General features: G+C 24.6%; 1 protein-coding gene across 1 annotated transcript in view; it reads left to right on the top strand.

Annotated features, from left to right (window-relative positions):
• The window catches only part of LOC101240185 (uncharacterized), an 87,350-nt gene that overhangs the window by 28,523 nt on the left and 35,584 nt on the right, over positions 1–23,243 (top strand). The window contains exons 14-25 of the mRNA XM_065799159.1: positions 2,196–2,261; positions 2,376–2,437; positions 4,176–4,250; positions 5,367–5,446; positions 6,735–6,803; positions 7,648–7,765; positions 8,710–8,753; positions 16,542–16,601; positions 19,296–19,352; positions 20,396–20,481; positions 22,186–22,251; positions 22,393–22,461. Of these exons, the coding sequence (XP_065655231.1) occupies positions 2,196–2,261; positions 2,376–2,437; positions 4,176–4,250; positions 5,367–5,446; positions 6,735–6,803; positions 7,648–7,765; positions 8,710–8,753; positions 16,542–16,601; positions 19,296–19,352; positions 20,396–20,481; positions 22,186–22,251; positions 22,393–22,461 (852 nt within the window). The remainder of the gene's footprint in view (positions 1–2,195; positions 2,262–2,375; positions 2,438–4,175; positions 4,251–5,366; positions 5,447–6,734; positions 6,804–7,647; positions 7,766–8,709; positions 8,754–16,541; positions 16,602–19,295; positions 19,353–20,395; positions 20,482–22,185; positions 22,252–22,392; positions 22,462–23,243) is intronic.

Here is a 23,243-nt window from a genome sequence, read left to right as displayed (position 1 = left end):
CATTTGCATAAATGAATTAAAATATGCTAAATTTTTTAAAATTATTATTTCTTGAATTTTGAAGCCGTAGCACAGTAGTTAACGTGATTGCTTCATAAACTAAAGATCCGTGGTTCAACGCCACCTTTAGGCAAGTTTAATAACATCAGTAAGAAAGAAAGTGTAAACTTCCTTTTAAATGCTCTTCTGCGGTACTTTGTGATAAAACCGTAAGAATTTTTAAAGGCATCTAAAGTAATTGTTTTAAAAAAAAAAATCTTATAGCAGCTTTGCAACTAAAAATTTTTTATTTTACAAAAATTAACAATTAACATTTAAAAAAATTACATTAATTTATTCACTTTATTTATTAAAAGTTTATTATTTTATTAGCGATTTGGTTGTGAAAACAAAGATTATTTTTTTTAAACGCCATTTATTAAAATTATATTGCTGTACATACCATTTACTAAAAAATTATTGCTGTGCTTTAACTTGCATTATAAAAAAAAGTTTAATGTATGTTTTGTGAAAATTTTTAATGCAGAACAAAATTACAATGGATTTAATTTTTAGTATAAAAATAAAAATGTTTAGGAAGGAAAACCGAAAATAATAATTGCAATAAAAATGAGCTAATTTTTTTTTAGAATAAATAAATTTTAAATATTAAACAATATTTAGTAATATTTTTAAATAAGTTTGACTGTTAAGCTCAACCCTAGCATTAACTTTCATTTTATTAAACTTAACTATAAATATATAGTTAAAATATTAATCAGAATTAAATTATAAGTTTTTAAAATCAAAATTAAATTATGTATTGTTAAATTAGTTTTTAATTGAATCATATATTTTTTATTAGAATTAAATTACATATTTATTATGATCTTTGCTTAACGCTTGAAGTATTAGTTAATCTAAAAAATCAGTAAATATTTGTTGATAACAATAAGCAAATTTTTTTTCTGTTACTAAATATTTTGATAAAATAACTAGCCTAATAGAGATTTAAATAAATAATGAGTTTTCTTAGTCTTAGTTAGCGCAGATATCTAACATAATTGTCATTCAAACTTTTCGTCATTCAAAAGTTTAAGTGGTTTTTTCATAGAATTAATTACTTCTTTTATCTTAACACTTATCGACTAATTTTTAATTAAATTAAATAAATAAGTAAATAAATTTTAAATAATTAAAGTTAAATAATGATAAGTAGTTACTTAACCAAAGTTGTTTTTGATGTACGTAAAATTGAAAAACTAGGCCTGATATATATAGGGTAGATTAGGGTAATATGAGCACCTTGGTAATATGAGCATACTTAAAGATTTCTTAGATGTTAGAAGTGAAGTTAAAGTTACTTTGTATTTTTCGAATCGACTTTATGTGGTGATAACAGAAATTAGTACAATTAGCATAAATTTATATACAGTAATTGGTGGCTATCATCTAATTAAATGCTGTACCAATCTGCCAATTAGTTCTAATTGGCAGATTGGTATTTTTTTACTTAATTAATGTTATTTTTTTGAGCTAATTTAAAGTGTTCATATTACCAATTGGCTGGGTACTATGAGCACTTTTTCTATTTTTTTAAAACCTCTGTGTTTTTAAAAAAAATTTTGAGTGTCCAAGTATCTAAATGGATCTTAAGTAGGGATGCCTAAAAATTGTTTATTCGCAAAAATTTTGGATCTGGCATAATTATTTTTAAAAATATTCAAGTTTTCGTATAGGTATATATACATAGGTATATATATATATAGGTATACATACATAGGTATATATATATATATATATATATATATATATATATATATATATATATATATATATATATATACACGTATAGGTATACATACATAGGTATATATATATATATATATATATATATATATATATATATATATATATATATATATATATATATATATATATATATGCTCACATACACAACCACACAAGCTGGTTTTAGATCACAAAAAATATCACTAAAGCCATGTTCCATTTATTTTGAAATAAATTTTCCTCGAGAAGTAAAATGTTTCAAAATGAGGAAAATAGATTTAAACGCCTACTCATGTAAATTAACTCCTTATAATATATTATATAATTTAGCTGTTTGAATTTTTTTTTATGTTACAAAAATGCAACTTTTTCGAATAAAAAGTTTTTAATTGTATTATGTTTATTAGTAACTTTATTTTTATCAGTGAGGTTAAAGATAATCATTTGCGAAGTATCACAAATCTAATTGATGTTAAAAACACTGAATTAAGGTTTCTTAATTATATTCTTTTGCTGTTGTTGTTTTTATCCATTAATTTTTTTTTAATTTTATTGCTAGAGTTATTGCTAATAATACTTTTTAATGAAAATTTTTTTTTTTCAAGCCAATATATGTCTGCTATGAATATTGAAGAACTGCTTAATCCAAAAGGAGATTGCCTTCCAGGTTATTTGACTTTATACATAAAAACTTTTTAATACATAAATAAAAAAATTGTTAGTAGGTTAGTTAGTAGTAGTAGAACTGAGCTAGTTGGTAACAAGGGTAACTTGATACACTGTGTTTAACTTTGCTTTCTTCTAAATATAAATTTCCAGAATTCATATGAAACTGTTTCTTTTACTAGTTTCTAAAACTATATTACTTTTAAATTTTCAAAACAAAATGGTTGGGGTTAGCCCACACAATAATTAAGGGCTATTTGTTCTTTTGGTAGTTGAGTCTTGCATCATTAGTAGTTAATTATTTTACACTTACGACAACTGTTATCATGTAATATATTTGTTACTCTTCATATTACAATGATATTTTTCTGTTTGAATACCTTACCAAAGTGTCAACAACAAAAAAATCTGTGGCAATATCTAAATACTTCACAATAAAATATCATGTTCAGTAGTACTAAATTTTATATATAATATAATAATACTAAATGGTATATATAATATGATAATGCTAAATGTTATATATAATATGATAATGCTAAATGTTATATATAATATTATAATGCTAAATGTTATATATAATATAATAATGCTAATTGTTATATACAATATAATAATGCTAATTGTTATATATAATATAATAATATTAAATGTTATATATATATATATACAGGGTGCGGTGGCGGTTTGACTATAGTGTGTGGCAACTGCGCTCCACACACTATAGTCAAGGGGATTCAGGTCAGGGCTGAATGGTGGCCAAAGTGTTTGGACTAGAAATTAGCCATATTGTCCTGAAGATATTGTTGAGTTTTTCTGGACCCATGACAAGGTGCATTGTCCTGTTGAAAAATGTATTTGTTTTCTGGGAATGTCTTCTTCAGCCATGGTACCACATAGTGATTTAGTAAGCTAATATACACATCAGAGGTAACTTTTTCTTTCTTTATGATATAGATTGGTGGATTTTTTTTTTCCATTAGAAGCGATGATTCCTAGCATCATGATGGACTGAGGGTGCTTGGTGTGAGACACAGGAGGTGCTTTGTCACCCTTCTGCACAACGAATCTGTCATTTCATTTATTTATCACACAGTCAACATTAATAAGTTTTTCATCTGAAAAAACTTTAACTGTTGATGAAGCATGGCTTTTTTTTTCACATAAAGGTTGGGGCACACTGACTTTTACAAGTGTTTTTAGAGTTCTTCTGACTGTCCTTTTATCAACATTGAACAATTTTGCTGCCTTTCTGATGGATACAGTAGGATTCTTTTCAACATGCTTTTTAAGCTTTTCTGTGAATTTTTCATCAACTTTTTTATTCACTGGAGAAGGGACTTTGGCTCTTTCAGCACTGCCACATTTAACCACTTTGTAAAATGTAGTTTTACATACTCCAGAAACACGAATCACTTCATGTGCAAACAAACATGTGTGAATCAAATTTGAAACTTCGGTTCTTTTAGCTTCCATTGTAAAGCTTTTAACTAAAATGTGTTTTATTTACTATTTTATTAAAATATAAGATGGTCATTGAACATTAATCAACAAAAATGAATTGCGGAAGTATTTTATTTACATCGCAAAACCTAGTTGAAAATTAGTTCGTGAATTGCTGCCGCACCTTGTAATATTACAAAGTACACATAATAATGTTATAATGATAAAATTTTTTGTTTTAATGTAACAAAATTGCATTGTATAATATACATATAAAGATTTTTTTGTTATTGTAGAGGAGTTGGTTTTAAAAAATCAATTTCTTCGTGACAACCCTGACATCATTTGTAAAGTTGAAAAAGATACAGAAGGTAGGGTAATATATTTTGTCGATTGATTACATAAATTAAAAAGAGTATATAAAGTTTAGAAATATACTAAAAAAAAGTAAATTATTTTTGTATATAAAATAAAATGGCAAAAAAAGGTTCAAAACCTTAACATAATAAGCTGTTTTTAATTTTTTTGTAACGCAAAAGTGGAAGAACTCTCTTTGTTCTAGCAACTCCATACTTGTTGGCTATGATAAATATAAATAAATTTTGAAATGTTTAAAATTACAAAGTAATTTCAAAATTTTATTGTAATGATTTATACCCCATTCACACAAGACCTACACTCAAATAAACTGCATCTTAATCGTGTCTTATTAAAACAACATCAAGAGTTTAATTTAAATAGCTTTTTGTGCTTTCTGGGAGGAATTAAAACCAGTTCTAAATTTGATGTGAATGAAAAGTTATAAAACATATCTAAAATACTACTGTTAAAACTTGTTTTATTGTCAGCGTGAATGGGGTATTAAAACCTAAAGTTATTATTAGAATAATATTATAAATAATGATATTAAGTTATTTCAATGAATTTATTTAAAAAAAATATTAAAAGAAACTCAAGCATCTAAAATTCAAAACTTTTAAAAGTTAAAAATTAAAACTATTAAGAAATTTACACACAACAAGTAATTTTACCAAACATTGATCTCTCAAAAGTGCCTTAAAAAACAAATAATAGAGTGTCAATATTAGAAAAACAAAAAATGAAGTGTCAATATTAAAAAAAAAATAACAACAACAAAAAAAAAAGTTCCATTATTTTATATATAAATATTATATATGTATATATATATATATATATATATATATATATATATATATATATATATATATATATATATATATATATATATATATATATAATACTAATTTTTTATTGGAATTAAATAATTGGATGTTATATTATAGATTACAATTAAATAGTTTTTAAAAATTATGTTAAGTGTGTACCTCGTAAACTGACACTATATTTATATTAACTGATTTTCTTTTAGCATTGTTGAATACAAAATTCTAATTAGTAATTAGTAATATAGAATTGTTGTTTATACAGTTCTTGTGTTTTTAATTTTTAAAACAATTTTTTTTTAGAACTCACTGTTTTAACTTCCTCAGTTGAATTTATGTTGAATGATATTAAAAAAATGCTGGAAAGTATAATTGATAGTAAGGTAAGAAATAGCAATTTTATTAAAAGTAGGCATTTGTTTTTATAATTTATAATTGACACTTTTTTTAGTTTATAATTGTTATATTTATAATAGCACTTTTTATAGTTTATAATTATAATGATCTTGTACAGTTAAGGTTTTTATTATGTAAGCATTGTTTGTATGAGCCTACAAATTATGTGAGCAACAATGTAATGAGAACATTATTTGTATGAGTGTACAAAGAATAACCACCTGAGAAGGACTTGAACCCCCAACACTATCACTTTCGTCTTAAAAGGAGAGCAAATATATTGATGTAACAAACAAAAATCATATTTGTGGACTATTTGTGGACCTTTTTTTTTTTATTAATTTAAAGAGTAATTTTCCATATAAACATACATTTATTTGTTTCCTTTTTTTTATATATTTTAATTTTATCAAGATTAACATTTATATATCAATAATTATATATAAAAACAAACCATGTATTTATCAATACTTCACATAAAAAATCATTAGAAGTGATTTTAAAAGCATTTTAATTGTAAAAAAATATCAATAAAGATCAAGGTAATTTAATTGTAACAACTATTAAAAATTTTTGTCATTTTTTAACAAATTTTTTTTTTATCTTTTTGAGTGTTTTAACTTTAAGGAATTTTATGCGATGTTTATTATCTACTTAGTTATTATATACTTAATTATTTTATTATTTATCAAACTATTCATTAAAGAGACTATTGCTGTCTAAAAAAATGTTGTTTATAAAATTAAAATATTTTTTTTTGAATAACATTTATTATAAAAAACTTTCAAAATGTAGTTTTATTAATATTTCAGATAGTCAAAAGGTAATTATCAAAAAATAAAGTTATAAAATAAAGTTAAAAATGTTAAAGAATAAATTATTGTTAATATTGAATAAAATATAAAGTTAAAGAATAAATATTGCTTCTTATAGAACTCTGAATTAATAAAAAATATAATTAGAACTGCAGAAATAATCAATTGTCATCCTTTTGGGAGACTTAATTGTATCAGTGAAATATTTTTAGTCGCTTTTCACAAAATTTGGTTGTCTGGTACCGTCAAGTGACCACGAGTGTAAACCTCTGATATATGTATATATATATTATATATATATATATATTATATATATATATATATTTTATATATATATATATATTTTATATATATATATATATATATATTTATATATATATATATATATATATAAATATTATTATAATAATATATTATTATAATATTATTGTTAAAAAATAATTTTATACCTTGTTTTCAGAGCGAAAACACTGAAATTTTAAGTCTTAAAGATGAAAGTGAAAAGTGGACATCAGCTCATGTTCAAGCGGTGAGTAATTTGAAAAGATGTTTTTGTAAAATATTTTCAAAATGATGGTTTATTTATTTTAAACAAATTTTTTACACGATGATAGTTGGGTGAAGTATTTGTGTCTACCAGGTTCTAAATTAATGTTAATATATTATTCATATATATTCATATCTAATTCATTTATTTATCCAAATAAATGCTTTAATTTTTGTTTGTGAAGAAAATAGCATTTTTAATGCCATTTAAAAAAAAAAAAACACCTCCATAAGGAGCAATTAAAAATGATGAGTTTAACAACATAACAAGATGTTGGGTACAAAAAAAGTCATTTGCCAAAAAAAGCTTAAAAGAATCTACAATGGCAAGAATAGCTGTAAAAATGACAATTAAAGAAAAACTTGACATGGCAGTTTTAAGAAATTTTTTTTTAAATTGTTATGTCAAGTTTTTCTTGACATGGTAATTTTCAAATGTTCAATATACCCTTACTTTTTATCATTCAATCTATCCTTACTTTTTAATATTGAATCTACTCTTACTTTAACATTCAATCTACCCTTACTTTTTATCATTCAATCTACCTTTTTTTACATTTTTTACATAGTTATAAAAAATAAGGGTAGCAACACTAAAAATGATTATTTTAAGATTGCCTATTAACACTGATCAGCTAGTTTTTATTGTTTGTATGAGCTTTTTGTATATATTAAAATGTATATATATGCATATATATATATATATATATATATATATATATATATATATATATATATATATATATATATATATATATATATATATATATATATATATATATATATATATATATATATATATAATTATATATAAATAAATTTTATAGAGGAAAACAAATGAAGAACTATCTAAACTTTTGGAAGAAAGTAAAGACAAAGTTGTTTTCTTATCTGGTGATCCAAAAGTCATTCTTCAATCCATGCCTTCACAAGATTTAATTGAAGGTAAAGATTGTTTATATGTTTATTATACATATTAAAATATATATATACATATATCTCATATATTTTATAACATAAGATCACTTAAAAATACACACAATCCTTAGTAATAGTGATTTGAAAAATATATTTTTTCATAAGACTGGTTATTTATTCTTGTTTTTGATGTTTTTATTACTACTTATGAATTTTTGTTGTATATTTTTATTATAATGCAAAAACAAATTAATAGTAACACAATTTTATAAATGAGCATTTTAATTTTTTTGAATGCCATTTAGTATATTAAAGGCAATTTTTTTAAATTTTCACTGTAGTTTAATTTACTTAGGTAGTTAGGCCTTGAATGCAATTCAGGACAACTATCCATTTTCTTAATCCAAATCAGAAAAATAATATGAAAATGTCAGTTTTTTAATAAAATGTGTTTAGCCTTTACATGATTATTGTGATTTTCAATAATATTTTAGTTTATATATCTTAAGTGTTATAGTATATATAAAAAAAAGTTGTTGAAAGGTTGAATGTGCACAAGAAAATCCTTGTATTTTTATTTTATGATTTTTATTTAACCATACTCAAAAAAAAAAAAAAAGGAAAGACAATAGGCCTTAGTGGCATAAGGATCAAAAATGTTTTATCTGCACCATAGAACTCCATTTTTATTTTAAATAATAATTTTTTTGCTTTGTTTACAATTTTTTAAGTAAAATAATTATGCGCATGAATAGATTAATAATCAATTTCCTTACAATATGATTTGCAAGTATGAAACTTTATTTTGTTTTTATTAAGTCAATGCTTACTATTTGAAGGAACAGTATTTTTTATATATTTATAAATTTGTTTTAGTTTAACAATTTTTATCTTTTAAATATTTTTTTAGAAAAAAATTTCTCTTTATCGAGCCCACAAATAAATTTTTTTTATTTCTTTATAATTTCTAGCTCCAAGTGATGAGCCATTTGTACAGAGAATAAGAGAAATTCTTGTAAGTAAAATTCCTTATTTACTTGCAAATAATTGGTAAAGTTTAGAAAGTTTTTGTGAAAAATATGAAAAAAAAAGAATATTTAAAAAAAAAACTATTAGTTTTTTTAATCTCTCTTTCTCTCTCTTTGGACAGAAATGAATAGCTGAAAAATTATATATATATATATATATATATATATATATATATATATATATATATATATATATATATATATATATATATATACACATTTGCTGACACTATTATAAAATGAATTCTTTGGATATGATTACTTTGGAAATGATTACCTTTTATAATTCTTTCCATATTTTTTCTGCAACTGTAGCTAACTGTAGCTAAAGGTCATAATAATGCTATTTTAAACAAAAAAGAAATCTTAAATGAAAAAACTAAAGAAAATTGTAACTGTAAACGAAACAAAAAATTGTGCAACAAGTGGAAGTTCTTTATCAAAAAATGTGGTATATAAATGTGTTGTTTATTCTACGAATGTACCTGATAAACAATATATTGGCGTAACAGAGGGTGAATGGAAAAAACATTTTGCCAATCATAAGCAATCTTTTAAAAATAAAATTATTCAAAAGACACCATTCTGTCATAATATATATAAGAATTAAAAGATAAAAATATTGATGATTTTAAACTGAATTGGGTCATCCTTAAAACAGCGCCTGCATATAACAAATATATTTTCCAAAAATGTATACTATGCCTACAAGAAAAATTTGAAATAATTGCACATGCAAACCAAGAATGTTTATTAAACAAAAATTGGAATTAATTTCTAAATGCAGGCATGAAAATAAGTTTCTCCTAAAAAACTATAAAAATAAATGAGCTCAAATGACAGTTATATTAAGTCCCCCTTTTAAAAAATAAATTTTAAAAAAATCATAAGTATTCATTTCCAAATAATTTTATTTTATAATAGTGTCAGCAAATTCCAAAAATGTGTGAAAGTTTACAGTAGTTAAGACATTTGGGACTTACTGTAATTTAATTTTTGGTGTAAATTGAAGTTTTATTAATTTGATCATTCATCTCTGATGAGTCTTTATTGATGAAACACAGTGTTAAATGAGAAAAATTTTTGTTAAGTGATTTTCTATTAATTTATAATTTTACTGTTCTTTTAAGAACATTGAGCACTCTATTTTATTGAATAAAATTATAAAATTATTTAAATATATATTAGGCTTTTTATTAACATTTACTGAGCACTCTTAATTGTATTTTAACATTTCGTGTAAATATGGAAACTAGTAATTTCACTTACTCGTTGAAAAATATAGCTATACTAGAGGAAAAAAAGTTATACTATTTCTTTGATTGAAAAAGTTGAGCATTTTATTTAAAAAATTTCTTGGAAAGCCCATTTTTTCTTAAAACCAAATACAAACACAGACGATGTATTTAATAATAATCAAGACAATGATAATTATGGGTTTAAAACAAAAAATACCTCACCTTTTATACCTGATTTGAAAAATTTTGAAAAATGACCTATTACATTTAATTAAAACAATAAAGTTTTGCTCTATAAAAAACGAATTTCAAACAGAATTAAAGTTAGATGTTAAAAAATTTAAATCAAACCCTAATATTTTGGTTTTTGCTGATAAAACAAATAACATTTACCAAATCACAACAGAAAACTATGAAAAACTTTTACCACCACAATATTACTAGTTCTTATGAGAAAGCCCCTGAAATTTGGAAAACGCAATTAATTTAAAAGAGCAAAGTTTTGCTATAAAAATAAACCTTGACAACAGAATCGAATCAACTACCCCTGCCCAAGCCTTTGTAACACTAAAGAATCAAATTTTCAAAACAAACTTCCTTGTAGGTTATTGGTTTCATCAAAAAGTGAGATTAGAAATGTAAGACAAAATTAATAATATTCTAAGAAATAAATTAAATTTGCAACAATGGAAAAATACCACTGATGTTATAAACTGGTTCTTCATAATCAAAAATAAAAATGGCTGTACATTTATTCAATTAGATATTATTGATTTTTACAGAGATTTATGAATTTGTTGGATTATTTGTTTTAGATTTATTAAGTAAAATAATCAATATAAATGATTTAGGCCTTTATCCCAACGATGGTTTAATAGTAATGCAAAAATCTGATCCACAGCTCAACAAAATTAGAAAAGATATTCTAAAAATATTGGCTTTCAAATTGAAATGAGCATAAATTAAAAATTGTGAACTTTCTTGATGTCACATTTAACCTCTCTGAAAATTCATAAAATTCTTTCAAAAAACCAAACGATGGATTATTGTATATTATTACTAATTCAAATTATCCACCCCAAATTCTAAAATAAATCCCAGTTTCAATTAATAACAGGCTAAAACAAAACTCCTCTAATGAAAATGTGTTCAATTCCTCTAAACGAATATTTGAAGATGCCCTTAAAAAAAGTGGTGTTGAAAATTTTAAACTAAAATTTGAACCTGAAATAAAGAATACAAAAAAGCGAAGTAGAACTAGAAATAAAGTTTGGTTTAATCCCCCATATAGCAAAAATGTTTCCAATAACATAAAAAAAGTGTTTTTAAAATTGGTTGATAAGAATTTCCCACCCTTTAATAAATTACATAAAATTTTTAATTGAAATACAATTAAAGTTAGCTACAGTTGTACAAAAAATTGTAATTGTAAACAAAAAAACAACTGCCCAATGAGTGGAAGTTGTTTATCAAAAAATGTAGTATATAAATGTGTTGTTTTCTCTAAAAATGTACCTGATAAACAGTATATGGGAATAACAGAGGGTGAATGGAAAAAACATTTCGCCAATCATAAGCAATCTTTTAAAAATAAAATTGTTCAAAAGACACCATGCTGTCAAAATACAAATGAGAATTAAAAGATAAAAATATTGATGATTTTAATTGGTCCATCCTTAAAACAGCGCATGTATATATCAATATTTCCAAAAAATGTATATTATACCTACAAGAAAAATTTGAAATAATTACACATGCAAACCAAGAATGTTTATTAAACAAAAAATCGGAATTAGTTTCTAAATGCAGGCACGAAAATAAGTTTCCCCTAAAAAACTTTAAAATAAATGAGCTCAAGTAATAGTTACATGAAGTCCCCCTTTTAAAAATATTTTTTTTAAACGCATAAGTAATGATTTCCAAAGATTTCTTTTTATAATAGTGTCAACAAATTCCACAAATGTGTGAAAATTTACTGTAGTTAAGACATTTGCGACTTCCTGTAATTTAATTTTTGGTGTAAATTGAAGTTTTATTAATTTGATCATTTATTTCTGATGAGTCTTTATTGATGAAACACACACACACACACATATATATATATATATAAAAAATATATATATATATATATAATATATGCCCATTATAGTATTTATAGAAAATATATATATATATATATCACACTCCCTGCATGTTCTACTTATATAAGTAAATTTTAGTGTTAATACACTATGCTATGCAGTGACTAATCTGCACATCTCTGTATTTTTTATTGGGTATTCTTTAATTCCCTTAAAACTAATTTTACTTTTAAACGTTCTTTTTCTTCCATAACTTTACAATCATCAGTGAAATTTGTATTAAGAGCATTATTTAAAAAAAAAAAAAATTAGTTTTGGTCTCACTTCTCAGTTTTTCTTTTTTATCAAGGTCTTTTTCAAACTTGTCTAATTCTTCATCATAATGAAATTCACCAAAAACTGAATAAAGTGCTGTAGATGATTCAGCTGTTTTTCTTATTTCTTGAGTTACTGTTATATTTTTGGCATCTCTTTTATAAGTTATTTTCAGCTTTTAGGCTTTTTTTGCTCATACATCTGATTCTCTTCTAACAGTATTCTACATCTAGCATCAATATAAACTACGGCTAGAAGTATATTATGAATTTTCTAGTTTTTTCACAACATACTGGACCTTTGCTAAAAATTTGGGTAGTATATGTTTCTTTTAAAGCATGACAATTAGCTAGCTACAAAGTTTGAACAATGCAGCACATCACCTCAATCTTGGTATGTTTACACCCTTCTTGGAAAAAAAAGGTTATATTTTTTTTACAAACTGCTACACTTTTTTCCTCATTTCAATCTTGCCATAAATGCTTTTAAGGTTCCTCATCCTGTATTGCTTCATTTAGAAAATTTTCGTCATCTAAATAAAGTATTAAAAATCTCAAAATAAAGTACTATAAATCTCAAATCCGTCTTTTATGGAATACTGTTGTCATATCTGGAGTGGATCTTTGAATGGTGTCTTTTTCTTTTTTAGACAAGGTGCAAAAACACTTTATAAACATAGTTGGACCTGCACTTCCAGGCAACCTTCAACCATTGTCACATTGTTGTAATGTTGCTTCTCTTTCTCTTTTCTATAAATAACATAATGGGCACTGCTCTAAAGAGCTAGCGTCTTTTGTGCCATCTACTAAAATTCATTCTTGTGTTACTCGTCATTCAATTAAGTCTCATTCTTTTACTGTGACTGTTCCAAAGTGCTCCAAAAATTCTTATTTGTCTGGTTTTTTTCTTCAAATATCAGCTCTTTACAATTCGCTCTTTATCTTTTTTTCCTGATTCAAAAACTTGCAATCTTTTAAGTTGTCTATTAATTGTTATCTTGCTTTATAAATTTAAGTAACATCCGACTCTAATAGTAGTTGTTTGCAGCCTTGTTGGAAGTTGTTTGCAGCCTTGTTGGAAGTAAAAAGAAAGAAAGAAGAAAAGCGACATAAAATATCATTTTATTAAATAATAAATTGTTTCAATAAAAAAGCAATCTAATATTTTCTAATCAATTTTACTAATTCTAATAAATAAACTCTAATGAAATAGAGTTCAACAAATTTGTTCAAATACAATGTTGTTTCAACAATTTTTTTAGACAACTTTAAGATGCTAGAAAAAAAAGTTTTACAAAAAAGAAGAGTAACGAAGGAACTTTTAAATATAAAAGAGATGTGTTTCTTCTTTTTTTCTTTGTGTTTCTTTTTTTTTGTGTTAAACATCTTCACTTCCAACAAAATTGTAAGCAACCACTATTAGAGTTGGAGATTACTTGAAGAGAAAAGATGAATCTTATAAAGCAAGATTTCAGTTAACAGGGGACTTAAAAGACTGCAAACTACATGAATCAAGAAAACAAGAAGAAGGGAGCAAACTTCTAAAAACAGATGTTCAAGGAAAAAAGTTAGACAAATAAGAATTTCCGAGCACTTATTTTCATATTTAAAAGTACCTTTGTTATTCTTCATCTTTGTAAAACATTTTTTTCTAATTTGTAAAGTTTAAAAATTGCAACTCCAAGTGAGGAAGCAAGTAATTATAAGAAAAGCCTTTTGTAATTAAAACTTGAATAAATAAATTCAATACTTTTAAAACTGTTTTTGTGATGTTCTGATTTAGTCATATTTTAGATGCTTAGTTTAAAACTATAAAAATATTGCGTATTATATTTTATTTTTAAAAAGTTATTAATTAAAAATATAAAATTCAATTAGCTTTTTAGATACTACTAAAGCTCATTCTTCTTTGTTGTTTTTTTTTACAGTTTTTTTTTTGTTTTATTTAATGCAGGTAATCTGCGGCGCTTGAACTAAACTGAGCAATGAAAGCCCACAGAAAAATATGAAAAATTTCTATTTAAAAAACTTTTTATATATAGGAGGATAAGTAATAAAAACAAAGAAAAACAAACAGATGATCAGAATAAACACAGATTTATTTTAAGAAGAAAAAGCTTATACACAAATCATAGTCAACAGTAATTTTGTCGTTAAAGTATACCTAAAACAAAACAGGACACATAAGTAATTATAAGTTTCCTTTAAATACAAAAGCTTGACTTACTTTAAAACAAATATACTTATGCATAGATATATATCAATATTTAAAATGAATAAATATAAAATGCTAGGAGGTGTAAGATAAAGAAAAAACATTATTGCGTAATCATAGTTTATGTAGTGGTGGTAATAAAATTCTCCTCAGAATTGTATTTATTATTACCAGCATTTCGAAGAGACTCGTCTCCAATACCTAGTTGATCCTGTCAAATAACATCATTGCAATTTATCCTTTACCCCGAAATAAGTTTTTAATTAAAAATATAAAATACAATTTTTAAAAAAATAGAAAATAAGCTCTTTAGTTCTTTGTCTTTTTTTTTACAGTTTTTTAATATGTTTTTTAATAAAGTTCTTTAAAAAAAAAATTAAAAAGCTTTGACATTTTTTTAAAATGTTTAAACATTTAAAAAAAGTCTTCAGTTATGAATTTATTTACCTTAATGGATGCTCATAAAAATGTTACAATGAATAAACTTTTTTTTTTGCTTTTTTTTTATTATTATTGCATAATTACATAATACAGTGAGGTACAGATTTATAACCTCACCAAAAATTCAAGATCTTGAATATAAAGAAATTATCATTACTAAATTATTAAATGGCTTAGCATTTAACTTGATTAATATTTCATTTGTAATACAGTCTAGTTTCATTTTGTTAATTGATTTGAAAATTTTAGAAAATTTTAGAAAAATTATAACTTCATTTCAATTTTGTTCACCTGTTGTATCTTAATTATAAATATATATAATACCTGTTGTATCTTAATTTAAATTTATTATAAGTACTTTGTTTTATTGTTGCAATTTTGATTGACCTCAAATATTTAATTTGGCATACTTTCAGAATGTTTTCTGAGATCAGCAAGAGATATGTTCTTCTAAACATGCACAGTTGCCTTTTTCAATTCATTGGCATTTGAATGTTGTTTCCTTTTTGCATAAACATTTCTTGCTAAGATAATCCATACGTTTTCAATGACATTTTAATTAGGTAGAGCGCTGGCTATTCTAATAATTGAGTTCTCTTGCTAGTGAACCATGGGATATTTGACTTTGCACTATGAATTGAAGCATTATCTCACTGTGTAATAAAACATGTTTCCAAATTTTCGTGAAATATCCTTCAAATGATCATCCAACAAATTTCTATAGGATTTCATTTAGTAGTAATAAAGCCAATTGTACTTTTTCCAAAACAACAAAATGCACCCCAAATTATTAATCTTCTGCCTTCCATATTCATTGGATCATTTACAAAATTATTGATCAAATGTAATAAGTCTCTCAGCTTGCAAGTGATTAACCTGTTTGATAAATGAAATGACCTTTAGGCTTCAATCTTGCCTTTTTCATTGGAGAGTGTAAATCCTCTTGGGATTTGTTAAAATGTATTTGGTTAAATAAGTTTAATTTGAAAACGGAGTTCACTGCTATTTAATTTATTATTCAGCTTTTGGTGTAATTTAGATCGGGTTATAATTGTGCAACACGGTTTTAAACAATTTTATAATTTGAATTAATTAAAGTTTAAATAGATTTAATCGAATTATGTTGCTTATTTCAAAAAATGATAGAATTTGATTAACAATCTTTAAAAGCTGCTTTTAAAGCTTCTATACAGATGAGGTTATAAATCTGTACTGCACTGTACTTTTTAAAGCGGTATTTTATTTTAAATGTGCGACAATTTTTAAAATTTTTGTTTATGTAAGTAAGATATGATTTAACCTAAAAAAACTTTAAATTTTGCTGTTATAAAAAATAATTGTATATTTGCATGAGTTTTATTTTTCCTGTGTAACCTGACTTACCCAGGCATGCAGGCAGTTGCGAGAAATCGCCTATTATTCCTGCCGAGGCCTGTATGTGCGTAAAAATGTGTGTATGTATATAAATTGTATAATTTAATTTCAGGGCAAGATTGAGAAGATGAAAGATCAAAGAGCTTACTTACTTTCAAAGTTAAGAGAACAGGTTGTAAATGTCATTAGGTTACTTGTCACTGATCAATTAAATTTTTTTTATTTAGTTTAATTTTTTCCTCACAGCTACTTTTAATAAAAAAAAATTGCTCTTCAATTTCATATTTAGTCAAAAAGTAATTTCAATTTTAAAACTAGTTTTATGTTAATTGGTAATAATTATAATTAACTGTCATTGGTAAATCTATTCCACACTGACCTTTTCTATTTACTTCAATATGTTTTAGTAAGAGGTAGAAAAATAATTAAATACATATATAAAAACTATACTTATTGTTTACTTTTTAAAGCTAAAAAATAAATTTACTATAAAAATATTTTTTCAACACATTTTATGATTATACTAACTACAAACAGATTTAATTTATGTGTTTTATCATGGCAGTACACCAGTAAAGTAGAACAACTTTACTGGCACGAAAAACATTCTTGCTCTCAACAAAGCCAAGTCACATTATAGCAAAGTACACCAGCTAACAAGGTCAACAATCTTGCTGTAAACTAAGCCAAGTTTCAACAATTTGAAACCATGCAAACAACATAATAACCACTTATAAACTATAAACACAACATAACACATCACAAACATAAAAACACTTTATATATAAAAGATATTTACGCACTTACAAAATATAAACCCATATAACCTTAACACATATAAACACATAATAAATAACACATAAATATAACTAAATATATAGATTTAAAAAAATATATAAAGTAGAAACATTTATAAAATACAACCTTATTTGTTTAATGACATACCTCATAATAAATGTTTAACAATTTTTAAAAAACTAACAATCAAACGACCTGGTTTTTTATATTATAAAAGCAAACAGATTACAAAGATTTAAGAATACCTCATCGCGTGGTCAAAAATATAAAGAGAAATATTAAAAAGCCAAGTATGATAAAAACTCCGTTTCTAAGGCGCATGAATGGGTAACAGCGGCAGCAGCAGAGTTAAATTAAGTATTAATTATAAGCGATAGTTATGCAACACATGACATTAAGTTTTATTTGAATTAAATTAATTCGACTCTCATAATTTTAAACTAAAATCTCATAATTTTAAACTAAAATTATGAGATTTTAGTTTAAAATTCAATCAACATCTCATAATTTTAAACTAAAATTAACTTATTTTCCATCTTTTAATTTTAACTGTTAAAAAATTGAATAAATAAATAAAACTAACTGTTAGCTTAAATACTAAAAGAAAACCCTGTAGTATGACTGAAGGGCTACATTTTTTCACAAGATAATAGACTTATAAATACCGCCTTTAAATTAAACTATAATTTAAAAACAAAAATCTGTCGATAATTCAAAATCTGTAGATTATTCAAATGTATGTTAATAAATATAAATTATGCAATCAGAATCAACTTTAAATTGTAAAATAAAAAAATAGTAAATAGTTTTTATATTGTTTGCATAACAAATTTATTCCTGGCAAAACAGTTTTTTACACTGCAAAGTAAATATGCACAATAAAAACTGAATTTAGATATATAGTTGTCCATCACTTACAATTTAATTATAAGAATTAACTAATCTTGTTCTAAACAAGCTCAAATACCAAGTCATCAATTTCAACCATACTTACTTTTTTGACCATCAGAATGTATGAGAAAAGACTTGGGCTCTAGGGAATGTTTGCAATTTTTCATAACTGGTTGCTAAAATACATCTAACTTCATGCATTCGTTCATTTGAAATGTATAGCATGGCAGTATCTTTATAATTTAAACATTTGCAATAGCTCCAAGTTGGCATATTTAGTAGTCTCTTGAATTATCTTTAAAATTCCAGTTTTTGCTATAGCTTTTTTTAATGTACCTCTGATATCATCAAATATAGATTTCCAATGAGTGGATACAAATTTGATTGTACTTTTAGGCCAAAATTCTTATGATGCAGGCTTTTGTTTTTAAAACTCTTTCATATTAGGCATCTGAGAAATACTTAATTTTTGTGTCATTTCAGTTTTGATAATATTTGTAATAACATGCTGTATTTCATGCATCACATCTGCATCATGTTGTCATTAAAGATAATGCAAAATGACTTGAACAATAGTTTTTTAATATTGTAGTATAAAACAAATGGATGTAATGTGTGTTAAGCTCTTTACAACGAAAACTGTGAAGCTCATCTTGGACAGCAAACTTTTTTCCTGGAAATTCAGTCAATAAAATTTTTGCCCTTTCTCCACTAGATCACTCTGCTAAATGACATTTTTAGTAGGATTGTTCTTTTTTTTGTTGTTGTTTTTTATAAATTTAGCTTGCAATTTCGAAATAAAATGAGAATGTCAATTTGTCAAAAAACTAGACACTATTTCAGCAAAAACATTAATTTGTGCAGCCATGGTGTTATATTAAGAGTGGTCTGTGTATACTCATTGTTTACAAATGATGTCTTGGTCATTCTTGTATTTCCATGTAAATCCTTTGTATTTTGTTACAAAAAAAATTCCACAGACTTTATTTATACTACATTATGCAAGTGCTAACATAAGCAACTTTATAACTTTCGTTTCTAGTTTGTATTTTCTAGTATAGTCTGATCAAAAATTAGTAAAAATCAAATCTGATAAATTTGCCTATTATTTATTTATGTAACATTGTAGTTTTATCTTTTAACAATTTTTTTTATTCTTTTAACAATTGTTTTTTAGTTACATAAAGATGATATTACAAGTCAACTTGTGATTCGAGGCGATGAAGACAAAAAAGTATTAAATTTTTACTTTAATGTAATGTTGCAAATATTTTATTTTTACTTGATAGTTTCTTTTAAATTTTCAAAATGTGTAAGTGTAACAACAACAAAAATAATCTTGTTTGTGTCTCACCTAATAATTAACTTTTGATTAGTAAATGCTTAAAAGTAATTAAAATATTTAAATATGGATAATTAATATGAGCGAATGAATGATGAATGAATAAATGAACTTGAATGAATGTTTTAAGATGTTCAAGTTTGAACATCTTGAAACAGATCATCATAAGATTTGATATCTTTTCTACAAATATAGGCATATTCACTGTTCATTGTAAGCTGTTACTGCTCTAAGTGAGCTGATGTCTCATGCTACTCCAAACAAAAGTTATTTTTTTGTCTTGTCACATCTTTTCACAGTATTTCTTCCTTTGTGCTTAAAATCTTTTATTTAAATTTTTCCATGTTCGTCATTGCTCTGGGATTCTCTTCTGATTTTGTTCTACTGGTTTATGTAGTTGTATAATTATATATGTATATAGTTTGCAGCCTTTAGATTTTCTGTTAACAACTTCCTTGCTTTTTAATTGTCTTTTTTTATTTTTTAGTAACTCCTGACATAATGGTAAGTTATGTCTGCCTGCCTGCAATCTTGTTTAGAGTCCAGGGATTAGGATTAGTCCCAGAAGGACTCTTCTTTAAATTTCTATTTTTTCTTGGTCTCTAATGTCCAGGAGCTCTAAACATGTTGGTTGATTTTTGATCTGCTATAAGAAAAGAATCCATGAGATTTAATGACTTGGAACTTGATTTAAAAAATGTCATGACACTTGTAGTTTATAATGAAGCACAAATGCAAATTGTTGTGGTAGTAGATAATAAATCGTATTTAATATAATAAACAACAGTTAAACATTAGTATGATAATAGTGAAGGTTGATTTGATGTTACTATCAAACTTTTTCTTACATAAAAATGACAACAACAAAAAAAAAAATTAACAAAAAAATATTTTAAAATATATATTTTTCTAATAGAAGACTATTGAAATTTTAGGCTTTCTTTAACGAACAACTTCAAAAGCATAATGAAACAACTGATTATATCAAGCAAAACATTGCAGCACAAGAAAACATATTACAGTAAGTATTATAATATAAAATAAAAAATTTTTTTAATTAAATTATAGAAAAATTTAAGAATAAAGTAGAGATATAATGAAATAGAGGATATAATGAAATAGAGGATATAATGAAATAGTTAGGACAGTGTCTTTTGCTCTTAATTAATTATTGAATAAATGTTTTGCAAATACTTTTCAATCATGTTATAGAGAATCTTTAAGGGTATAACTTTTTACACTTGTCAAGATTTTTTTTTTCAAAATTAGTTTTGCTATTTCTAGTGAAAAGTTAAAGTTAAAAAAAAAAGAAAAAGGAAGAAGTTATAAAGGGAAACTGTAAACTATGGGGTTTAATGAAATAGGATCATTGTTAACTTGCTAAATGGGGCTTTTATTAATTTTTTAAATCTAAACTGATCACCATATAACCACCATCAAAACCAACACCAGTAGCAACAATATCTCAGCTAGTTAGCGTCCAGGTTTGAAATTTAATTGGGGCCAGGATTTGATAAAATATAGCCAGGGCCTGGTTTGTGACCAGGGCTGCATAAATAATTTTAGATCTTAAAGTACATTTTTTTAATTCAAAATTTATGTTGTATTTTGTATATATATGCATGTAAAACATTTTTGTATATATATGCATGTAAAACATTTTTGTATATATATGCATGTAAAACATTTTTGTATATATATGCATGTAAAACATTTTCGTATATAAATGCATGTAAAGTATTTTTGTATATATATGCATGTAAAACATTTTTGTATATATATGCATGTAAATCATTTTTGTATATATATGCATGTAAAATATTTTTGTATATATATGCATGTAAAACATTTTTGTATATATATGCATGTAAAACATTTTTGTATATATATGCATGTAAAACAGCTGATGACTCATCTTTATACTTCTTTTAACAAAAAGTCACTTTTTGATTGCTTAGCAGCCAATTTTTAATCTGTTCTCTTTTCTGTAACAGCTTATGGCTTACAGTGTCTTGTGGATTTTAAGTCTGGACTTAAAATCCACAAAATTTGTTTAGAATCAGCTCCAAAGCAATTTCTAAAGTGAACTTGTGTGCAGCCTTTAATATTGTAGTACTCTAACTATTCAGAAAAGAGTTAAAAGCAAGCTTAAAAATAATATTAAAAATAGTGAATGCTACTATTTAAAAAAATTTTAAATGCAAGGTTTAGCTTCATCAAACATGCATACCAAAGCAATATGTAAACGGCACTGAGTTTTATTTTGTCGTGCCAAATAGTGCTGCAAAAGTGATGACTCAACTTAACTTCCAGAACTTCTCAACATCAACACAAGAACGATGTTTTCTCATCATAAATTGGTTGTTTTTGTTTTTTATTTGTGGTTGTTTTTTTTTAAACAAGTTTTTAAATAATTGTACTTTTGATTAGCCCTTGGCTTGCATTTTTCATTCTCCCTAAATGTAAGGGTAGAATGAAATTTTTTTTTCACTTAACTTAAAATTTGTAATGAATTTGTATATATTTAAAAACAGCTCAAAGTTCTCTACAACTTCAAAAATCAAAAATCTTTTTTCCATAAAAATAAATAAATTAAAACTATTTCATTTGACACTCTGCTGACATTTTGCTCTACTATTTTTAGCTTGTCAGCCAATTACTTTGATGAAATGAGAAATGTATTATAAATTTAGAATAAAGATAAATTATTTGTTTACTTATCTAGAGCTCTTACTGAAGCAAATGCAAAATATGCAACTGTCAGAGAAAAAGTTGCAATAATAAAAAGCAAGTAAGTATAAAAGCATATAAAAACATCTTGTTTTAATGTTGTATTTTTTATTTGTAAATCATTTTTTCAATGGTTAATAATTTGTACTGTAAATAAAGTTTTCAATAAGGTTAAGAATTAATACTTGATGTTTTATTCAAGATTTCATATGCAAGCCAAAACATACATTGCAACAATTGTGTTATTTTTGGAGCTCAAAGAGAGAATCAGGTATTTAATGAAAAAGTATTTAATTTGATTTCCTTATTTAAAAGTTCACCCTCAGTTAGTTCAATTTGGCTATATTTAATTGTATGCACATGAATTGTGCACTTTGTTACAGGTTAATAGATCATGATATTGTTTAATTGTAATACTTGCAATTAAATGGTGTTTACAGTTATTAAGAGATTATATAGAGTTCACACCTTATTGCTATTTTTTAGACAAAATTACTTATCTATGCAAAATTTCAAACTTGTAAGTAAAAATTACAAAATTGTCAAATATCAAAAGGTGATATTTTATCAAGTGTTAAACAGGGTGAGGCAAAATTAACTCGCCTATTTGAAAGAGCTGTTATTTTTTTTTTGATATTAACTGTCATTTTTTTTTTTTACAGTTGTAAAGTAGAATAGCACAAAATTAATTATGAATTGATTCAATCCATAACAACATGCAGAAATCGTGACTATTTTTATTAAAAAAAAATAAGTCAGTTGTGTTAACTCAACAAGAATATCAAAAAAGACATCATAATCAATCAGCACCTGATAAGAAAACAATTCATGCTTTATCAAATCGATTTGAACAGTATGGAACAACTTTAGGCTCTCACCATTCAGGAAGACCAAAACCGCCTGCTCTGAAGAAAATATCACTCGTGTTTGTGAAATTATTGCAGAGTCACCAAAAACATCAACAAGAAGACGTACTCAACAATTAAATATTTCTCAGCGCTCTCTTCGACGAGTTTTGAAAAAAGGTTTACACCTTTTCCCTTACAAAATCCA

The sequence above is a fragment of the Hydra vulgaris genome, chromosome 06 (assembly GCF_038396675.1).
Source record: "Hydra vulgaris chromosome 06, alternate assembly HydraT2T_AEP".
NCBI lineage: Eukaryota > Metazoa > Cnidaria > Hydrozoa > Anthoathecata > Hydridae > Hydra > Hydra vulgaris.
This window is presented reverse-complemented; position numbering and strand designations above follow the sequence as displayed.